The 20,115-nt window shown below is 40.0% G+C and overlaps 1 protein-coding gene across 10 annotated transcripts in view; it reads left to right on the top strand.

The window, feature by feature from the left end:
- MCTP2 (multiple C2 and transmembrane domain containing 2) overlaps window positions 1-20,115 on the top strand; it is a 178,763-nt gene that overhangs the window by 131,181 nt on the left and 27,467 nt on the right. For all 10 annotated transcript variants that reach the window (XR_005585626.1, XM_039492368.1, XM_039492369.1 and 7 more), the window contains one exon: window positions 18,734-18,856. Coding sequence is in view for 9 of the 10 variants with exons in the window: in XM_039492368.1 (XP_039348302.1) it covers window positions 18,734-18,856 (123 nt within the window). In the remaining variant the exon portion in view is untranslated. The remainder of the gene's footprint in view (window positions 1-18,733; window positions 18,857-20,115) is intronic.

Genomic DNA, 20,115 nt, shown 5'->3' with positions numbered 1-20,115 from the left:
ATCTTGCTGCTTGCTGGAGTACAGAAAGTGTCCTTGCTGTCTGTCTGAGTCACTTTCACCTTCCTGCCTGAGCAATGGTTAAAGAGAGATCCTAAACCTCCAGCAAAAGGGTTTTTGTGACTTGTACAAGGTCACACACTGCATCATCGGCAGAGTGAGGAATAAAGCCCAGAGCCCCTGACTCACAAGCCTCTGCTAGAACCATATGATTATCCTTCCTCTTTAGAGCTGAAAGGCTAATTTCCATAAATCACTGCTCCATTTAGCCTCACCCAAACTTTAAATGTTAAACATTGTCTTTTAACTATTGTTTGTAATGTTGTGACACTTCAAAGTGGCTATTTCCCTATTAACTTTGTCCATGTGTTTTTGCAAGAGCTGGAAATAACATTTGTTTACTTTCCTTGTGTGCGTGTGTCTCATCGTCATCACTATGATTGTCACTGCTGTGTGAATATTAACCGCAGCAGCAGAACTCAGAGAGGTTTCTCAAGCTTTAACAGTAGCCCTCCATCCCCCCCCCACCCTTCCCCCCCCCAAAAAATTCATAGCTTGAAGTCTATACAACAAGGTTATTCTCACTGAGTTTCTTTTGTTGTATATCATCTTCATCATAACGTTTGCCTGCATGTCTCTGGTCACATGCATGTAACAGAGCTGCATGCACAAATGTAGATTTTCATATGCAGCAGCGGGCGCATAGTCTAAAGGGAGCAGGATGAAAACCTGGCTTTTATAATGAAGAGAACAGTCTCATGAGGGTACAATACTTTTAAATAAAGAAGGGCTTAAACAAGGCTATCTGATCCAACCTCACCTCAGACTGCAGGAAAGTTTGGATCTGAACTTTGCAGCTAAGCCAGTCTTTTTGAGAATACAACTGTTGTTTCTCTAAAACTATCAGGAAACCCAAACAGCACAGGGGCTGAGGAAAGCCCTAGGCAGAAACTCTGAAATGAAATGGAGGGGAAAGGGAAGACTGTCTCTTTGGTAGTAACACTGTTTTCCTTTTTCTAGTAAAGTTTTCTGTTCCGTGTTTGAAGAAAGTGAGCCTTTTGGTGATTCTTTACTATTTCCATAGATCTATTTCTGATGTTTTAATTGGCCGAATTTCAATCCTCGGTGGCTTTTCAACTATTACTGCCACCACTACTACTTCAACTAACAATAAAGGAAACTTCAGATTTATGCAAGCAAAGATTTAAGAAATCAAAATATTAAGAATCTGCCAATTCTAAATTGATCCTATCGTGGAGCCCATTTTAAAGTGCCTTGAAGAAGGACAGGATAAAGCAAAGCACCCTTACAAAACAGATCTATCAAATATTGTTTAGGAGGACAATTTAAGGGTTAATTCTCTACTCTTCTGTGTCTGCTTAACTGTATTGCACTGTGAATTGGTCATTTCACCCTTAGCTATGAATTTCGTGCCTTTGGTGGCTCAAATCCTTAACACGATTCTAACCTATACTCATTTATGTGAATAATAGCAGCGCTTTCTGTGCAGGGGTTAATCCCTCAGCCCTGGCGGCTTGGGAAATCCTCAGCCCTTGCCTCCCATTTTGACTATACTTACATTAAACTGATTTTAAATTAAGCTCGAGGCTTTTTTATATTTGTAATCCAAAAGTTGCAGCCAGAGCCAAAAAGCCCAATTCTGACATAGGATAAATGTGTGCACAGCTCCCATTGACTGTGGGTCATCGGGAGCCACGCGTGCAGGCTTCCAAAGACAGAGATGAATTCACTGTTGTGGTACAAGGATAGATAACCCCTTAAAACAGATTCTCTCCCCCCCCTTACTGAGTTGAATTCATAATGTGTATTTTTCATCGGTCTGGCTGTCTAATAACGACATATAAAGTCAGCCCCAAATGTGCAAACATTTTGTCTAATGAAAAGGGTTCTTTAGAGCTTAAACTTGAACCAAACGTGTGTGACAACAGTTCTAACCGGCTTTCTGCTTGAATTGTGACCTGTTGGAGCACTCTGCTCAGCGCTTGCATTTCCAACTAATTTGATATTGCCTTTTTTGTGGTTCAAGCTTTGTCATTTGTTTCTAAGCTGTCATTTTTATTAGTCTCTCTGGCTGATCTTTTTGGGCTCTCGTCAGGTGGTGTGTGTTCTCCATTGTCTGGCTGGTCTTGGCAAGCTGTAGGTCCTTTTATTGCCATATGACGTGGGCGTGCTTGTAGCAGTAGCCTGTAATTATACCCACCACAGGTGACAGTTACAAGAGAGCTTTGGTAATAATTTTAGCTGCCTGATCTGATGTTTATGAAGAGAGAACTCTCTTTGTGGTCTGGTTAGAGTTTGCTATAGTGTATTGTACTTTAGCTGTTTGATTTATGAAGCCTTTTTTTTTAATCGTACGTGTTAGCCTTTTGAAGTTATGAATCTAAATTTACAGGAGATTATTGTTGGTCTTGTACCATCCAACACAATTTCTATTTATTTAACGTACACTATATGTTCAACAAGATAAAAAAAGATCCATTCTGTTGCCGGGTTTTACTTGTATATTCAACACCACTGGATTCCCTACTTCCTAGAGTTTTAGCAGATACATTCTGTCCTTTTAGTTGTTGTTCTAATCACAAATTAACACAATGGAACATCTTTCTTGGGATTCAACTAGTTGTCAAGGACACTGGTCCAAATTCACTATCCATGTATGCAAGATCAGTTCCATTGCTGTCAGTGGAGATGCAGAATCTCTACTCGTGCCAGAAATAGATTTAGCTCATTGTTCTTACTGTCATTGTACAGATCATCCTTGATTCAATGGGTCGTACACTCCCCTCATTCTTTGTACGAAATTCCACTGATGTCACTAGGAATTTCCTACAGAAATATAGGGACAAATACAGTGTAATGTGCAGTTCTTTTGTCATGAAAGTACAGTTCTGGATTTGCTAGAGAGGCTTCAAACAAAGAGTTTCTAGAGTATATTTTGAATTTATGAGACAGCAATAATTATAATCTTTGTCATCTGACTAATCTGCAGACAGATAACAAAAATGTACTCGTGACCAATCAAATCAGCTCATCTGGTTCTACCGGAAAATCTCTTTCTCTTTTTGCAATTTCAAGGTTTATAACATTTACAGACTCTCTCTTTATTTTTTACTTGTGGACTGCATCACAGAAAGTTAACAGTATTGAGTGAATAGAAGTTCATCTTTTAAGTTTCATGAAAATAAAACCTTTTTAGCACCCTCAGTAAGTACATATGCAGTATAAAATTGAACATTCAATTAAAAATGTACCATGTTTTGCAAACCCCCGAGGTACTTTTCTTTTTCCAGGATCTGCTGGAATTTTTACTATGTTATTTTAACCCTGTCATCTATCAGAAAACATCTCAGAGCACCAGTAGGTGTTTTTGTTGTACCCGAAGAGTATGGACTCACACTGACCTTAATTGATTCTTCCATTAGTCTAGGCATCCTGTAACTGTTAGTTTTATTTTTGTGTCTTCATTTAAAAAACAAACACATTCTTTAGTTTTAACATGAGTATCATCTAAAAGGAAAAAAAGTCTCTAAAAATTGGGCTTTTCACTCTTTCGGACTGATAGAAAAAATAGAGCCAGATTCTCAGGTGGTGGAAATTAGCATAATTCCATTGGCTTCAGTGGCCCTATGCTGAATTACACCAGCTGAGGATCCGGCCCTCCATTTTAGAGCAAACTCTTCATCTAGGATTTTAAAACTGGGGGAAAATCCTGTAGGTGGCGATAGACTCTCATAAATGATTAAACTCCTGTTTTAATGGTTTTTTTGGTCAGATTTTTCTGGCAGTTTCCTTTTTTTTCTTTCGTGAACTATTTTATTTTTAATTTCATACACCCATTCAGTATTAATCTAACAGTTATTGCAGAAATCTGGAAGAAATATTGTATTTTGAAGTCAATACAACATTTTTTTTTTGAGGTGGTGATGATAGCTATGGTGATGACAGGGTGTGGGAAGGAAGGGGTCTGCAAGGGAAGACCACTTTATTTTTTTCATTCCTTACAAGATCTGAAATGTAAGAGACTTGGTGTAGAACTTCTATTGCATTTAAAAAGCCTGTTTTCCTTTTTAGTTTTGCTTTTCTTTACCTGCAGCTAAAATATGATGCACATGGCAGAGGTTAGATTCAGCTACCAGGAAGTCCGGAGTTGTTGGATACAAGATTGCTTAAGGATAATAATAATAGTAATAATAAATAAATAAATATCCTAAAATCAAATCATAACATCAAGTCCAATTGGATATTTAGCCCATTCTCTTCCTTTTTAGCCCTTTGGGGAGACGGGGGAAATGTATTTTTATCTGAGTCTATCCACAAAGTCCTAGCAAACTATGAAAAAAATAAAATTGTTGATTATGGTGAGATGCAGTATCTTGATAGCAAAGGTTGAAATTAGCTTCCCAGTATAACCCTGATTTTTGACACCTTCTCCCCCACTTTACCAAAAGCAAATGGATTAATCTGTATTTTTTCCTGGTGCATTTTAGCCAAGGTTAGAATTGTTTAGGGTGCTCTTTATTTTAAACACAATGCAGCGACTTTATATATTTTATGTAAATGTATAGATATTACAGTACTGTTGTTTTCCCCAGTCTTTATTTTTCTGATTTATTTCAGACTCTCACGTTAGGCTTTCTTAGAGGATTTTCTGAGAAGAGCACAGCATATTTACAGGAACCTACACTTTACAAAAAACCCAAACAACAAGCAAACTTAGTCTCCCCTACTAGTTTAGGTTCAGAACTCTCATAAATTGCTTTCCATTGTATGTTACTGCCTTTTTCCTCAGCTTTTATCTTTTAATGTCAAATAGTAACTATACAGCTTTGTCTCAAAGCCAATCACTAATTTTCAGTAGTTGTATTCTGTTGCTGTTCAGTTTTAAAACGGCTGTATTATACTTTGATATGGAAGGAGTTCATGTATATATATACATACTTTTTTTGTTGTGTTTGTAACATAGGTACTTCACAAAAGCAGCTGCATGTAGATCTGTAGAAAAGCAAACAGAATCTTGCAAACTGTACCTAGGTATCTGACCCCTATTATCGGCTGGCAGTGTACATCAAATGGATTTAAGCATAGAAAAAATACTTGTTAGCCTGATTGCAGCTCCCATTATTCAAAGGTGGGTGGAAATCTAGTTAGCTACTCTGTAAAAACCCATTTTGCAATGTCCATATAAAGAATGTTCAAAGCTGGCCTCTGTCAGAAGATGACAATATGGAAGGTATAATCCCATTTTAAAAATGTGCTAAGCAAATTTTCTAAAAATGTGTAGAATATTAAATGGGGAAAGCATAACTTATACAACAAGAGCATTTCAATAGCATGTGTCCCTCAGGAATTAAATTATGCCTTGATCTACCAGTTAGTACTTTGGGGAAGTTTTGCTTTCTTGTACAAATTTTGGAGGATTATTTACAACTATCCATTTTGCTTTTCTTGATCAACTAGATTGGTGTCTGTAATTCCCTCTCCTCTAAGTCTTTTCCTAGGAGATAAGCATTGCATTTGTTTGTAATGATTATTTTTATGACTGAAATATTAAGTTATGCCTTTTAAAAATAGATTTATGTCCCCAAGCAGAGAAATAAGCAGTGAAATAACCTAAAATTATTATTAGTGTTGATATTCTGTAGCACTGCTGCCTGGTTTTTTGAGAAGTAATAACTCTGCAGTCCCATAGATTGCAATGGCTTCCCTGCTTTCTGTTTTAAAAGGATACTAACAGAGATAGTGGACCTGTAATGCACAATGAATAATGTCTTATGCACTGATACCTATAGTAACACATACAGAGTGACTATGAGATCAAATGCTCTGGCTAAAAAGCCTTAGGGAAGCATCATATGTCTGAGTTCTGATCTATTGTCTGGGAGGTCGGAGAGTGTTAATGCACTCTGCAAAGATTAGACTCCTTCTCTAATTGCTCCAACACTTCCTTAAAGGATTTAAGCAGTCAGGAAAGGTGACGCTCCTTGTCAATTTTTGTCTTCTGACAGCCGTTGAAGTTTATCTGTCTTTCCACGGAGACCACTAGATCAAGTAAACCAGGCAGTGTCAAAAGCATAAACCCTGAATTAGGACTGAAAGCAATGAGTGACATTATTTACAGCTCATTTATTTCACCTTTTAAATCCTCTGAAGAGGAGGAGGGGGTCTGTTTTACATTCCATTTATACTGTTTAAATTTTGAGTTGATAGCAGAAGAACCCTATGAAAAGTTTAACTTCTTGACTTTCCTTAGAAGTCACTGTTTACTTCTGAAGCAGGTCAGATTTTGTTTTCTGTTCCTTGACATAAGGCTTTTGGGGTTGATAATTCTATACCCAGCATAAATTTACAGTAACTAAGTGAATATATTTACAAAAGCTTAATTATTTTAACCTCTGTAGCTTTAGTCTTGTAATGCTGGTTATGTAGCTAACCTACTTACATAGATCTAGATCCTGAACTTCTGCAGTGGGCCCAGAGTATTAAGTGTTCATCCAAAAGTCTGATCATTTTGACAAAACTCTGATCATGAGCTGACCTTTCTTCATCCTCCTGGAGTCTTCTGGCAGGACCCAAATGTATATAAAGCTCCACTCAAAATCTGTGGCAGTTCACATGCAGTAACGGTTTTTTTTTTCCATAATGTTTGACATGCATGTCTCTTAACTCTTGAATCTGACTAGGAAATCTTAAGAGGAGAATTCATCAAGTATATTCTGATCATTCTCACATGGGCAGTTGTCTCTCACTTCCCCACATAACATGTTATCTCACACTGTTGCTATATTACATGAAATGTTTCATCTGTATATAAAAATTAAAAATTCAAACAAAAATCTGGCCCACATGAAGAACAGGCCCTTTGGGCATATGGTTCATTATGCATATTCGTTTAATTACTAAAACACTTGGGATGTCGCTACTGCCCTTGCTTTCAACTTGCAAAGTTGGATCTGTTTTGCAGCACATAATATGTCGAACAGGCGTATGTCATAAAGGGCTTTGATTTTTTCCTATTTAAAATATATATAGTTCTAGGATGCATTGTTAGAATTTATTGAATATTGGTCCAATCCACTTCATGAAAACAGGAGCTACAATGTCACTTTTTCCTTACTAGCTCCCCCGCCCCCCAGCCTCAAAGGCTGGTTTTGCAGTCTTTAGCTCATATCCATGTGAGTACCAAAGTAATGCGAGACACAGGCTTTAGGTTTCAGGCACATTCCCAAAAAGCACCTAAAGTTGCACGTTAAAGCTGTATAACTTTTATTAGCTAAGAAAGGATTGCTGTGATAGTGTGACTTTAATTGATTTTCAGGGCAAACAGGTGGTGGTGGTTTAGGCATCCCCATGTCTCCTGCCATTCCTAATTTGGAGCTGTGCATATAATAGCTTTATTAAAATAAACAATCTCCTGGCTTTGGTTTTACCTGAACAGCTGCCTTAAATTGCAAAAGGGTCTTGCATTTTTTTAAACCATTCTGTGCTTTGTAAAGCAAGATGCTATAGGCCTGTCACTGAAGAATCTTCATTGCATAATCCTGCTGTCAATATTAGGTTTTTGTTGCTGCTGCTATTGCTAGTCTAAAATATGCAAGACTGAGATGAAGAAAGTTATCATATTTAGGACTGTAATTACGATGACTGTTCCCGGCGTTTTAGTGCATTCATTACGCACTGTAGCAATTTTGGAACTATGTAGTTTATGAACATGATAATTTTGTGTGTGTTTTAATCACCAAAGATTTTTCTGGAGATCTAACGTACTTGTTGGAGGTGGAGGGAGGGGGGTAGTTACTGTTTTTGCTCTCTTCCTGACTACAGAATCTTGTAGTCAGATTGACAAAGAGGACTTCTGGATTCCTGAGCAGTGCTATAATCTGGCACTAGGAAACTATTAATGTACACACAGCTGGGAGGAGAATAATCTGAAATTCTTTGTCTGAGAGTATGATTTATATTTACTATTTTTACAGGACAAGCTTGTATTGTGATCGGTGCTTGCTTATTTGTTTTATTTTATTTTTGATCCCAGGTTAAAAACAAAGAAATCTATATACTAATTCTATCAAACTGACCATGGATCCATCCTTGATCCCAAGTTCCAGAGAGTATTCAGCCTGGCAAACTATTTTCTAAAATGAGAGATTTCATAAAGAAGGATACCAGTTCAGTCTTAAGCACTACAATGTACATGCAGCTATTTCACACTTATGTGGGTTTATTGCAACCCAAATTCTTTTCATGCCAGAGATGAAGGCTGCCAGCGAAGTAACCTTATGCACTGAACTGCGATACTCCTGCCACTGTACACTGAACTAATTCTAATTAAATACACTTCGTTTATTACAGAGAGCCCTTTTTTCTTTATTCATTCGATCTAATCTGCACTATGAACATGAGGCAGAAAGCCTTTTAAGTATATAGTTTAAGCCTCCTTTTTAGTAACAGTTGTAACTTGATGTTGATTTTACCAAAGGCAAAGTACACTTGCACTGAATACTTTCCCCACTTACTGTACAATTAAAACACCATCTGACTCTTACCACTAATGTTTCCTATAATGTTATCCAATATGTCTCCAAAGTGAGCAGACATTTATCGGTGCAGATAATGGTGATTTTTTTCTTGACCTTTTTAAGTTGCTCGGCTTTACCAGGAACAAATAAAATGTTAAGTATTTTTTTCTTTTGCTTCCTTTTAATCAGCGCAGAGGTTTTGCTGATGCTTTTTGAAAGAAGTATTTACTGAAAAATCCGACTTTCAACTTGCACAATTACTGGCGTCTTCGAAAACCTATAATGAGAAACTTTGTCTGATCCTAGCCATGAAACTGTGACCCTATTTCTGCTACAGAAAATGAATCAGAGATCCAAAAATGTCATCTTTCATTAGGTTAGCCAAGATAAAGTAATGAAGCCTTTTTAAAAATCTGATTTAAGGTACCTCTCCCCCCATCCTTTTCCTGGGACAGCTTGCTTTAACCCCATTGTAGGCAACAGTTTGATTTCCCCCCCCCCCCCCCAAAAAAAGTATCAAGCTGTCGTAAATAATTCCCCCGTCCCCTCACTTTATTAAGGTTTACTGCATGAGGATCTTAGCTGTATTTTACTTGGCTCAGGAAATGTAAAATATGGTAGATAAAAACACAGGGGAAAAATTAGAACCGTCAGCATTCTAACAAATGGCTGTTTCTACAGTGTTCACTGCAGAAAAAGATCTGAAGGCTTCTCACTCTAAAACTACTGTACATGCATAAAGATAGATCCCAAGGACCCTTCTTACTTTACCCCTCCCTGGGGCCGGAGAAGGGAGGAAGTGGTAGCCACAAGAAAACTATATAAAAGCATCAAACCAGAGTTGTGGTAGGCTATTATGCTTTGGGGATTAAATGTACATATGTTAAAATAAAACCTAGCTTTTTTTTTTTTCCAGGTGAAATATAGCATCAGCACCAACACCCAACTGCATCATCCTCAGATGTATGCAATGCAGTACCAAGCATTGGGCAAAAATCATTGTCAAGTGGGGGCTCTCTTCTAAGCCCTAGTAGAATGGGAATCTTTAAGGGATCTTGTTTTCTCTCTACTGGGCTGCTGTCTCAGTAATGTGACGTCTGACATGCCGCCTTGGGTGTCTCAGCCCTGGGTATGCCTACACAGCCCAGAAAAAATCATGGTACCGAATCTCAGAGCCTGGGTCAATTGAATTGAGCTGTGGGGCTAAAAATAGAATTGCATACATTCCACTTGGAACCCTCTGGATTCAAAGCCGGGGCTCCTGCCTGAGCAGAAATATCCAGACTGGTTTTTTTTAAGCCGCGCAGCCCAAGTACTGCGAGCCCAGGTCAGTTGAGTATTTTGGAAATACCAAGCAGCAAAATAAAACAGCAATTAATTGTTTGATTATTCTTTGATATCTAATTCTGATCTCACACACTGGTGTAAATCCATTGAAATCGATGCCAGTGCCCTGCAGCAGGACTGGGATCCCGCAGGACCTGCTGCTATTAGAGCAGGAGCAGGTAGAATGTACTGTGTTACGGGCAGTATTGGGTGAGCAAATAAAAAAAGACTGCGGTACTTTGTGGGGAAACACTCTAAAACTTTTAATACTTAAATTTAAGCGAGGGGTAGAAAGAGATTTGATGTTTATTATAAAGTATTTTTTACATGGTTTAAGCAAGATTTGTTTTATTATTTTAGTGGTAAAAATTGTGTCTGAATTCTGTTTTTAAATATAATATAGAAACCAGCCTTTTTTGTTTTCGGGGTGGGAGTTAGTAGCATGGGGGAATCTCTCTTTCTTGCGGGATTTGTGGGATCAAAGGTTTTTGCGGGGGGGGGGGAGCGGGTTAAAAATGCAAGAAACAATGTGGGAGTGGGTGGGATAGGTATTTGCAGGGCAAAATGGGAGCAGGGTTCTAGTTGGTGGCAATACCGTACAAACAGTTTGAGATCAGAATCTGGACATTCTGCAAGGAATCACAACTAGTTTTGAATTTACCTGTACCCTCTGTCCTGAATACAGGGTGGTGAATAACTGTGGTGTCCCATGAGAAAAATAGAGAAGAAACTGCAGCCTGCCAACTCTTGTGATTGTATTGGGAGCCTCACAGTATCTGTTATTTTTCTTAAAGCCCCAGTTCTGGGAGGCCTGTGATTACATGAGAGCCGCAGCTTTCATTTAAGCTCCTCACAGCGGCAGAGAGAAGCTTGAAAATGTGTCTTCCTCTGCCAAAGGTTCAAAAACCAGAAGGCATGTAAATAGGACCAAGCATTCATTGGTTTAAACAGCAGGAGAATTTTCAAATAATCTATGATTTTTGGGGGGGACGGGGGCGTGGCTTATGTCTTGTAATGCTTGGAGTTGGCAACACTTAATTATAATTCATAGAAGCCCAATTCCTCTCCTGCTCGTTTGGTGCTCTAGGGAAGAAGTAGTTTCTTTCACCCCTTTTCACTGAGTAATCTGTTCCCCATGCCTCAGTGCACATGGCTAGTTACTCTGGTTGCTGAATAGAGTGGGTGAAGCCAGGGCTATGCCTGTTACCCACCTCTTTCTCTCAGCGGGGGAAGGGAGTGTTGGGTGAATAGCCTCTCTTCACCCCACTGCATCTGGAATAGGCACACTGGAGGTAAGGTGGTGATTTCCACCTCGAGGAGACATACCTGTGCTAGCTATGATTGAGCTAGTGCACTAAAAATAGAAGGGTCACCATGGCGCGGTGGACAGCTGCCTGAGTATGTACCTGTCTAAGACGGTAGGCATGTACCCAGTCTGCTAGCCCTTCCTGCTGGTCACGCTGCTGTGGCTTCACTTTTATTTTTAGATCATTCAGCTGTTGGTGTGTCTCTTCAAGCTGAAAATTACAACTCCCGCTCTCAGTGTAGACATACCCTACATAGGGCAAAGCATGAGAGGGAGGGGCAGGGCTTTAACCCTTTTACTCCATCACATGGCCGAGTAAGGGCTGCAACAATCTAATCCGTTTGTAACGACTATCCGGCCTTTTCCTTTTTGCTCCTCAGTCTTGTGTAACCAATACCTTTTGAGGTTGTTTTTTGTTGTTGTTAAGAGCCCTTTTTCTGAACATATGTTGGTTTCTAATCCCTAGTTCTGTGCAGTGACATGCATCTAATGCACAGAGACTGTGTTCTTTCTGGGCATAATTTTTTTTGCTTAGAAGCTAGTCCTGTTTGTGACGGAGAGTTTGCAGAGGGCTGCTAACATTTCTTTGCCAGAGGTACACCCTTAAAATCAGGAACTTGTTACACTGATGAGATGCACAGAGCAATGTAGTGATAGCAGGTAACATGGTATAAATATTTAAAGATCTCCTTTCCTTCGGGTCATTTTTTATGTCAGTGATCCAAGCTCAGTAGAACATACACTTCATAACACTATTGAGATCCCCCGCATTCTTTTGCTGCAGAAAAGCAAATTAGATCTAAAGCAAATAGATTTCTTCTGTCAGCAACTGTTTATTTAAACATTATTTCTCTTTTTGCCACATGTGTTATGTCTCATGTTATTGCATTACAATGAAAGGGGAATTCTAATACAGTCTTGCTGATCAACCATTTCTTGAATTTTAATTCCATTTCCATCAGGCACCATATTTGGTACACTTCCCCTGAGTGTGTTGGGGTGGTCGGGGGAGGATTTGGAGAACCAGTGCAATGGGTTCATGATGCACTACTGCACAGTAGGGCTGCTGGAGACAACGCTATGTGGGTGCATCAGCCTTTGCTTCTCATCCGTAGGACAAAGAGGCTGCTCTAGCTCTGGAAGCATTTCCCAGTACATAGTCTGACCTACCAGACTTCATGCTGGGGGCCAGGATTTGGACTTGGTTCTTGTGGTGGATTATATAAACCTCACATGAGTCAGGGAAGGATCAGTGGGCTGTTGGGGGTCCAATAACCCCCACCCTGTGATATCTGAAACAGGTGTCAGTCTTTGAGGGAGGAGCGAAAAAGAGAGCCCATCTCAGCTGCTGGCTGACTGGGAGAGAGCAGACCGTGTGCTCTCACTGTGGGAGAGAAGGCTGGCTGGGGCCAGGAACCGGGGAAGACTGATGCCTCAGGGCCTCGCTGAGGGAAGGGAAGAGATCACATTTCTTTGTTTTGTACTTTGGGGGTACCCCAGAAAGGGTGGAACTTCTAGGTGACCTAGCCAGAGAGCTAGCCAGGTATTGGAGGTTGGGTGGAACCGCTGAAGGCCCTGTAGGAAACAGAGACAGTGCCACTGCTGCACCATAAGGGGGCGCACCACGAGGGGTGTGGCCTCAATTATCAATGTGATTGTCTGTCACAGTCAAATGTGTGTAGTAGCAGAGTATTTCTTGATAATGTGACTTTTTCACATTTTGCAAGATCTTGCTGCTAAAGCTGCTTGCTCTTTGGTGTTGCCACTTTGTGTATTTTCCTTTTTAATCATAGGAATAAGTCTCTGATAGAAATAATAGTTGTCAGTAGGCCTATTTTTTCCTTGAGATTCATCTTTACTGGTTTTTTTAAGGGCAATACCGTATTGTAATGGCTAAAATCCCTTAGTTTGTTTGGGACAGGGAGGGATTAAAGATATTATCTGAAGAGATGTATCTTGTAATTTTGTCCATCATTGAGCATTCAGCTGTGACAGCGACTCCCTTTTGATAATCGCTATTATGTACGTAAGGACTTGAATACATTAGCTAGCCTTTAGGTAGATTAGAATTGGGGAGCTCTTCTTCCCCAGAACCTTGCTCAATTCATTGGACCATATTTGTGTCTCAGGTCAAAATCAGAGTTCTGGTTTGGGACCAAAACAGATACCTTGGAGGCACAACTGCAGATTAGCTCATGTTTCCCACCCCAACCGGGCCCATATTTCATGAATCTAAGCAAACCTTTTGACAAAGCTGGTTTTAGATTTGAGATCAGTGAAATCTTGTGAGGTGTGTGTAAGGGTTTGGGGTTTTAGTTTTGTTTTTTGCAGGTGTGTTTTGCAAACATTTTTCACAGCTCCACTGATGAGGCATTTGCTTAGGACTGGGACTTCGAATGGTCAGCCTGACAAATTGCAGTTTCAGTAAAGGTTCTTTGCTCACGTTTCATGTCCTTTCCCTTTTTTATTTTTTTCCATCTGATGAAAATTATTTCTTTGTACTTTCCCCATCACTGTCACGTCCCAAGAATTACTCTGTCACACAGCTCATGGGGAGAGGGGTGGTGGTGTTAACCTTCACTTTCCCAAAAAGGCTTAATGGGCCAAAGGGAAGATTTTTTTATTAGAGATAAATATTCATAATTACCATACAGAGACACTACACTGACACTGGCAACAGCTCCCCCCCACCAAATTAGGATTCTAAATCTCCAAAAAATTATTCTACCCCATGATTATGGGGTTGCTGGTGATAAATGTTTTATGGGCATAGTTCAGGAGACACCCATCTAAAATCTAAAATCTGTTTTTAATAGTCAGATTCTAAATTGGAACCAGAGGGACAGAAAAGCCAGATTCAAAATGTTTCTAAGGGTTTCAGCTCAGATTGCCTTCTCTCATCTTTTACACTGCTGTCAAAAGGGCCACTCTCATGGTTGTTCAAGCTCCATGCTTCTTGACAGGAACAGTTGGACTCCTCTTCAGTGATTTTTCAGATGAAATGGCTTCCAAACCTCCAGAGCTATAACTTGTAGTTATTAGGCCCTTTGAAACAGCAACACATTAATCAGCTGAAATCAAGTGGACTCGTCTCCAAAGCTATGATGCTGGTGTTCTGTTCGAGACAGGAGTCCGCTCTAAATCTTAACTCCAAGAGTTCTTTCTTCTCCAGAAAGGTCTGTCTCATTTCTGTTTTTTTTTTAACTTTGGTTGTTATATTTTATAATTCTTAGATTTCTATTCCTTATTGGTTCTTATACTTCCCAGTTCAGTCCTTTCAGAAAAATTCTTTGGCTTTTTCTACTTATATTTCAGAAATTGGCTTCTACTCTTGCTTGCTAACTTTTCCCATCTGGAAAATGCAGTTTACCAATGTAGGTGGTGATGGTGTTAATGGTTAATATTTAATAGAAGGAGTTTAGTCTACTGAAGCACTATGAAAAAGTTAAGATAGAACAGAGTACTTTGGGCAAGGACTCCTGGGTTCTCTTTCCTGTTCTGCCACTGAATCACTGGGATCTTGCATAAGTAATTTAACCTAGTTCTGCCTCAGTTTCCCGAAGTATAAAGTGAGGATGATAATATCTGACTTAGTGTGTTTGTATGGAACTCCGTTTATGTCTTTGGATGAATGATGCTATGGGACTATTTATAAGGCACATTCCATGGAAAAATATACTAATACACTTTACAAATAGCCTATAAATTACTCTGTACAGTGTTCTTCTAAGTAATCACCTCACATACCTCTGAGGCTGAATAATTTCTAATTTCTGAATATATAAATAAATTTGCCCTTGCCACCATACTGTGCAACAGAGATTAAAGCTCTCGGTACTCTAGCTATAGCAGTAAATCAGCTCTTTCTAAGCAGACTTAGTGAAGTGCAGCTACCTGTGGGTTGTAACTTGGCAGCTGACTATTGGTGCATCAGTAGCAATACAATGTAACTTTTGGAAAGAAATTGATCAACAACCTTTACCGGTTGCAACTATGAAACTATTTTGTAAATAAGCTTAATTTTACTACTCAAAATTTAATTTGGTCAGGAGACCTAACAGACTTTCTTGTACAAAAAGTGCTAGGGGATTAATGATCGCAAATTAACAGGATCTTGGTTTTATATCCTAACTAAAGGACAGAGGGTTTGAAAGTTCATATTAGAATTACAATTGGGGATTTCTGTTGGGTCATCTAGTGTAGATGCTATGGTGACATCTGCACTAAAAATGTATACTAGGCTCTGATTCTGCAATTGGATCCAGGCAGGCAGGTTCTTGAAGACACCCTTTGACTTTAGTGGCACTTCAAAAGATGACTGAAGATTTGGGACCTTAAATCCAGCCATTCCTTTCTGTATCATGATGGGACTGAGTTCAGTATGATTCCAGATAGGTGTTGCATATACAGCCTCCTTCAGCAGGCTAGGCTGATTTTTAATTCATAACAATACATGGTATCATTGAAGAGCTTCCACCATAAAATCAAAACTTGGGTTTGATAAATACGTGGAGGCCGTTCTTGTCCAGGGTGGTGTTTGAATTAGGGCCAGAACTGAAATAATCCTTGACTGTATCTCAAAGATGTTAAATAAGCAGAGGTCTGAGAAGGGGGTTGAGGTTGAAACAGGTTCAGAGGAATCTCTTTTTTTTGAGAATTTTGCTACCTTCTATAGCACCTTCTTTGTTGGATCTCAGAGCTTTTTGTAATGAATATTGACTAAAGTCTCACAGCATTCCTTCAAGGTAGCAAAGTATTATCCCAGTTTTGTCCAAATTCCTGTCTTTCTGTTGTGATCATGTTGGCATACATTGGTGGAGAGGAATTATGTACAGTGTGGAAAAATGTGATCTACCTTGTCATGTTCTAACTTCCAGTGCTGTGAACCAATAATATGGGACTGTGTAGTCTGGAATTAAATATATTTTGTAAAAGCATATATCTTAGGCTTTTTGTTATCGGCAATCAGAACCCAATAAAACAGCCTCCAATTCAGTGATTCTCAAACTGGGGCCGCCGCTTGTGTAGGGAAAGCCTTTGGCGGGCCGGGCTGGTTTGTTTACCTGCCCTGTCCGCAAGTCCGGCCGATCGCGGTTCCCGGTGGCTGAGGTTTGCTGCTCCAGGCCAATGGGAGCTGCTGGAAGTGACGTGGGCTGAGGGACGTACTGGCCGCCACTTCCAGCAGCTCCCATTGGACTGCAGCGGCGAACTGCGGCCAGTGGGACCCGTGATTGGCCAGACCTGTGGACGTGGCAGGTAAACAAACCTTCCTTCCATAGCAACACAAAGTAGGGCTTGTCTGTGAAAAATACCATTGTTGAGGGATTGGCTGGTTTAGAATGGGTGATAGGATGTGGAGTCTTTCCCCACTTAGTCTCTGGGTTGAATTTGGCCCCAGGTGGATGACGACTGGAAAGTTTATCCTATACAAAAAGAGCTTTTTTCATTTACAGAGTATATGTATCCCCATTCCCAGGGGTGGAATCCTGGCCCCAATGAAGTCAAAGGCAAAACTCCCATTTATTTTGGTGGTGCTGGGACTTTACCTTAGGAGTTGGAGCTATCAGTTTGTCTCCCTATCACAAAATCAGTGCCATTTATGGCACTAATTGGCACTCTTGTAAGCAGTGTCAGAGAGGCTGAGGATTAATAGATGTGAAGACTCAGCCGTCCTCTCATCCCAAAAGTTTCTCCCTCACAGAATTTGGATGCATTGGCAGGAGGATGTGGTGGTGTTTTCATTGCTGTTGCTCATGCTGTACCTGCCATGTAGAGTTTCAGTTTCAATGCTGTCAGTCCAGCACCTCTCACCAACCTAAAGCTGTAAAAGAAAAAGGGCATGGCAGAGGATTGCTAGCTGCGATGTCACAGCTCTTTCCCCTCCTTTAAATAAACGGATGGCTTAAGTAACTTCCACCTTGGCTGTGTTATTCTAATGATGGGATTTTAGATCTTGAACATTCATTCTAGAACAGCATTTCTGGATGGAAAAATCAAAAAGCATTTGGATATATGTGTCTTGTCTTCCAGAGCAGCCATTTATGGCTTAAAGCTACTTACAGCATTAGGCTGGCCTGGAAACGCATTGTATGGCTGGAAAAAAGAATGTTGTGATCTCAACGTGCATCCTTTGGCAATTGTGGACCTAATTTATAATCTTATTCTGTGTTACCATCAACTCCAAGCTGAGACCCTGTTCAGATGATGTCAGTACACAAAAATATTTACTGCTATCTGCATATAGGAAGGAACTGATGATCAAAAAACTGTTTGATTTGCTTTGATTCCTTTGAACAATCCAGCCGTTTTTGTTCTAAATCTCCATCAGGGAGGCCCCATCCCTCTCTGAACCATTTTGCAGATCAATTTACTTTGAAATTTGGCTTCTGCTTTTAGTTTCTGGCATCACTAGTTCAGGTATCGCTCCCCATGAGCAAAATCATACTCTTACTGTAGGCCCAGAGGGCTCCAGACACAACTGAAATAATGTGGTTAGGCAGTGTGGAGAGGTGGCTGGGAAACAGGATATTTTGATCCCACTCAGGGAGGCCGTGCATCCTGCTCACCACAGAGCCCTGTCCTATAAGAATGGTCATAGTGGGTCAGAACAATAGTCCATCTAGCCCAGTAGACTGTCCTAACAGTGGCCAATGACAAATGCTTCAGAGGGAACAGGGCAATTATTGAGTGATCCATCCCCTGTCATCCAGTCCCAGCATCTGGCACTCAGAGACTTAGGGACACCCAGAGTCTGGGGTTGCATCCCTGATGATCTTGGCTAGTAGCCGTTGATATACCTATCCTCCATGAATCTATCTAGTTCTTTTTTGAACCCAGTTGTACTTTTGGCCTTCACAGCATGCCCTGGAAACCAGTACCATAGGTTGAGTGTGCATTGTGTGAAGAAATACTTCCTTTTGTTTGTTTTAAACCTTTTGCCTATTAATTTCAGCATGTGACCCCTGGTTCTTGCATCATGGGAAGGGGTAAATAACCATTCCTTATACTCTTTCTCCACACCATTCAATATGGGAGCTGCTTTGCCACCCCAGGTGATGAGGAATCAGCCTGGGCACAGGAAAGAAGCAGCAGCAGATAAATAAAGCATTGTAAAAATCCACCATCTAATCATCTTGTGGGAGTGGATGTACAGCTGCTCATTGAACCTGCTGGCTATCAGTGCTTGACAAAACGGAGTTGATTTACCCCCTAAAAAGTAGCCAAGGGTATTTGTTATGAGCTGGCATTGAGGACAATGGCTATCCAGACTTGGCAGGGTCCCAGCAAAGAGGAAATAATTCCTGTGCACTAGCATTATGTTGGTGGCCTTGTACTCTTCTGAGGAGATAGGAACAGAGAAGCTAGCAGACGTCAGCCTAATGGATCAAACAGAATGGAAAGAGAATAAGCTGTCTGGGTAGATTTTCTTTATTGAAGGGGGGTGGGTGGGAATGAGGTTAACAGAGATTCAAGGATGCATGTTAGCAGGGATAATGATTGAAAGGGTTTATTATGTTTCTCTTTAAACACTTGTATAAATCCCCTCTTATTGCTTTGTCTCTCTTAGGTATTTGTGGTCACTGTTTGGCACGTAGAGCTTTACATGGTGCCTCTGGCTTTGTTGCTGCTCTTTGTTTACAACTTCTCTCTGATCACGACAGGGAAGGTCAGCAGTGCCCAGGACACGCAGGCAAGTAAAGTAACACTAATGTTTCAGAGCCAGTTGGAATCTGCCTTTGAGCAAAAATGATCTTACAGTTTATTGGTTTTCAGCTAGTTCTGTATCTAAATGGGATTCTATTTCTAGTGTCCTGTTAAAAACAAAATGATCGTCTCTAGAGTTCCGTGGTTCATTTCATGTCATAAACCATCGTCGGACAAAACTTACTGCTCTTAAACAGCTGCAAAGTTTCAAATAGTTTTAATCAAAGAACGGGACAGAGCTTGGCCCTTGGATCTTTGAGATTGCAAGGAGGCATGATTTGAACCCCATGATCCATACCCAGCCCTGCAGTTTATAATTTAGGAATGATTCAGGACTTAATGAGGCTGAGGAAGGCCAACACAACCCCAAAAGGGAGGCCAATTTTTTTAAATCTATTCTGTGAGATGGATATCATCCTCATCTTATTTTTTACTGTGACTTTAAAAAGAAAAACAAAACTGTTCAGATCAGCTAGATTTCAGTTTTAGAACTGATTTTTGAATAGAAGTATTTTCTGTGCCAAAGTAAATTGCAGCATGAAACTCTATTATGATACGAAATGTCATTTCTGTGATATTAATGTTAGCACTCTTCTGACATGTTATACACAGCACAGGACATTGAAGTTAGAAAGAAATAGAGTAAATTAACACCTAGAAGATTCTGTTTTAAACCTTTATGATAATTCTGCTAATGACATCCAGGCAAACTCCCTTTTTGAAATGTTCATAGAAAAGCATTGTCATCTGTGCACACAAAAAGCAACTTAACCTAGTGCAACCACATGGAGATCTTAAATGAAGCAATAAATGGCATCCTAGGATCAGATGTTCCAAAAAAGTAGCTGGTCAAGTTGTTCCTAATGAAGTTTTGAGTCATTCCCAGGTCAAAAGTAGTCACAAAATGATGAAAATCATATTTCCAATAGCAGGCCACTCTATGCAGATTTGACATGAGGATAAATGGTGAGAATCCGCTAATCTCCAGTCTCAGTAAAGTCCAAAGTATTTATAAGTGTATTGTGTGTGTTCCCTGAGTCCTTTATTCCATCACCAAAATAGGAATTTCCCACTGGGGAGAATCCAGGACAAATAGTTTATTAAATATAAAAGATAATCTATAAAATAATGTTGAGACTGACTAACCAGATAAAGCCAGGAAAGTGCAGAGTTAATGGCTGCCACTGCCCATCACTCATTCAGTGATGTGTGTTGTGTACCCTAGCAAACAGAATCTCACTGAAA

Source organism: Mauremys reevesii, linkage group 10 (assembly GCF_016161935.1).
Source record: "Mauremys reevesii isolate NIE-2019 linkage group 10, ASM1616193v1, whole genome shotgun sequence".
In the NCBI taxonomy this organism is placed as follows: Eukaryota; Metazoa; Chordata; order Testudines; family Geoemydidae; genus Mauremys; species Mauremys reevesii.
This window is presented reverse-complemented; position numbering and strand designations above follow the sequence as displayed.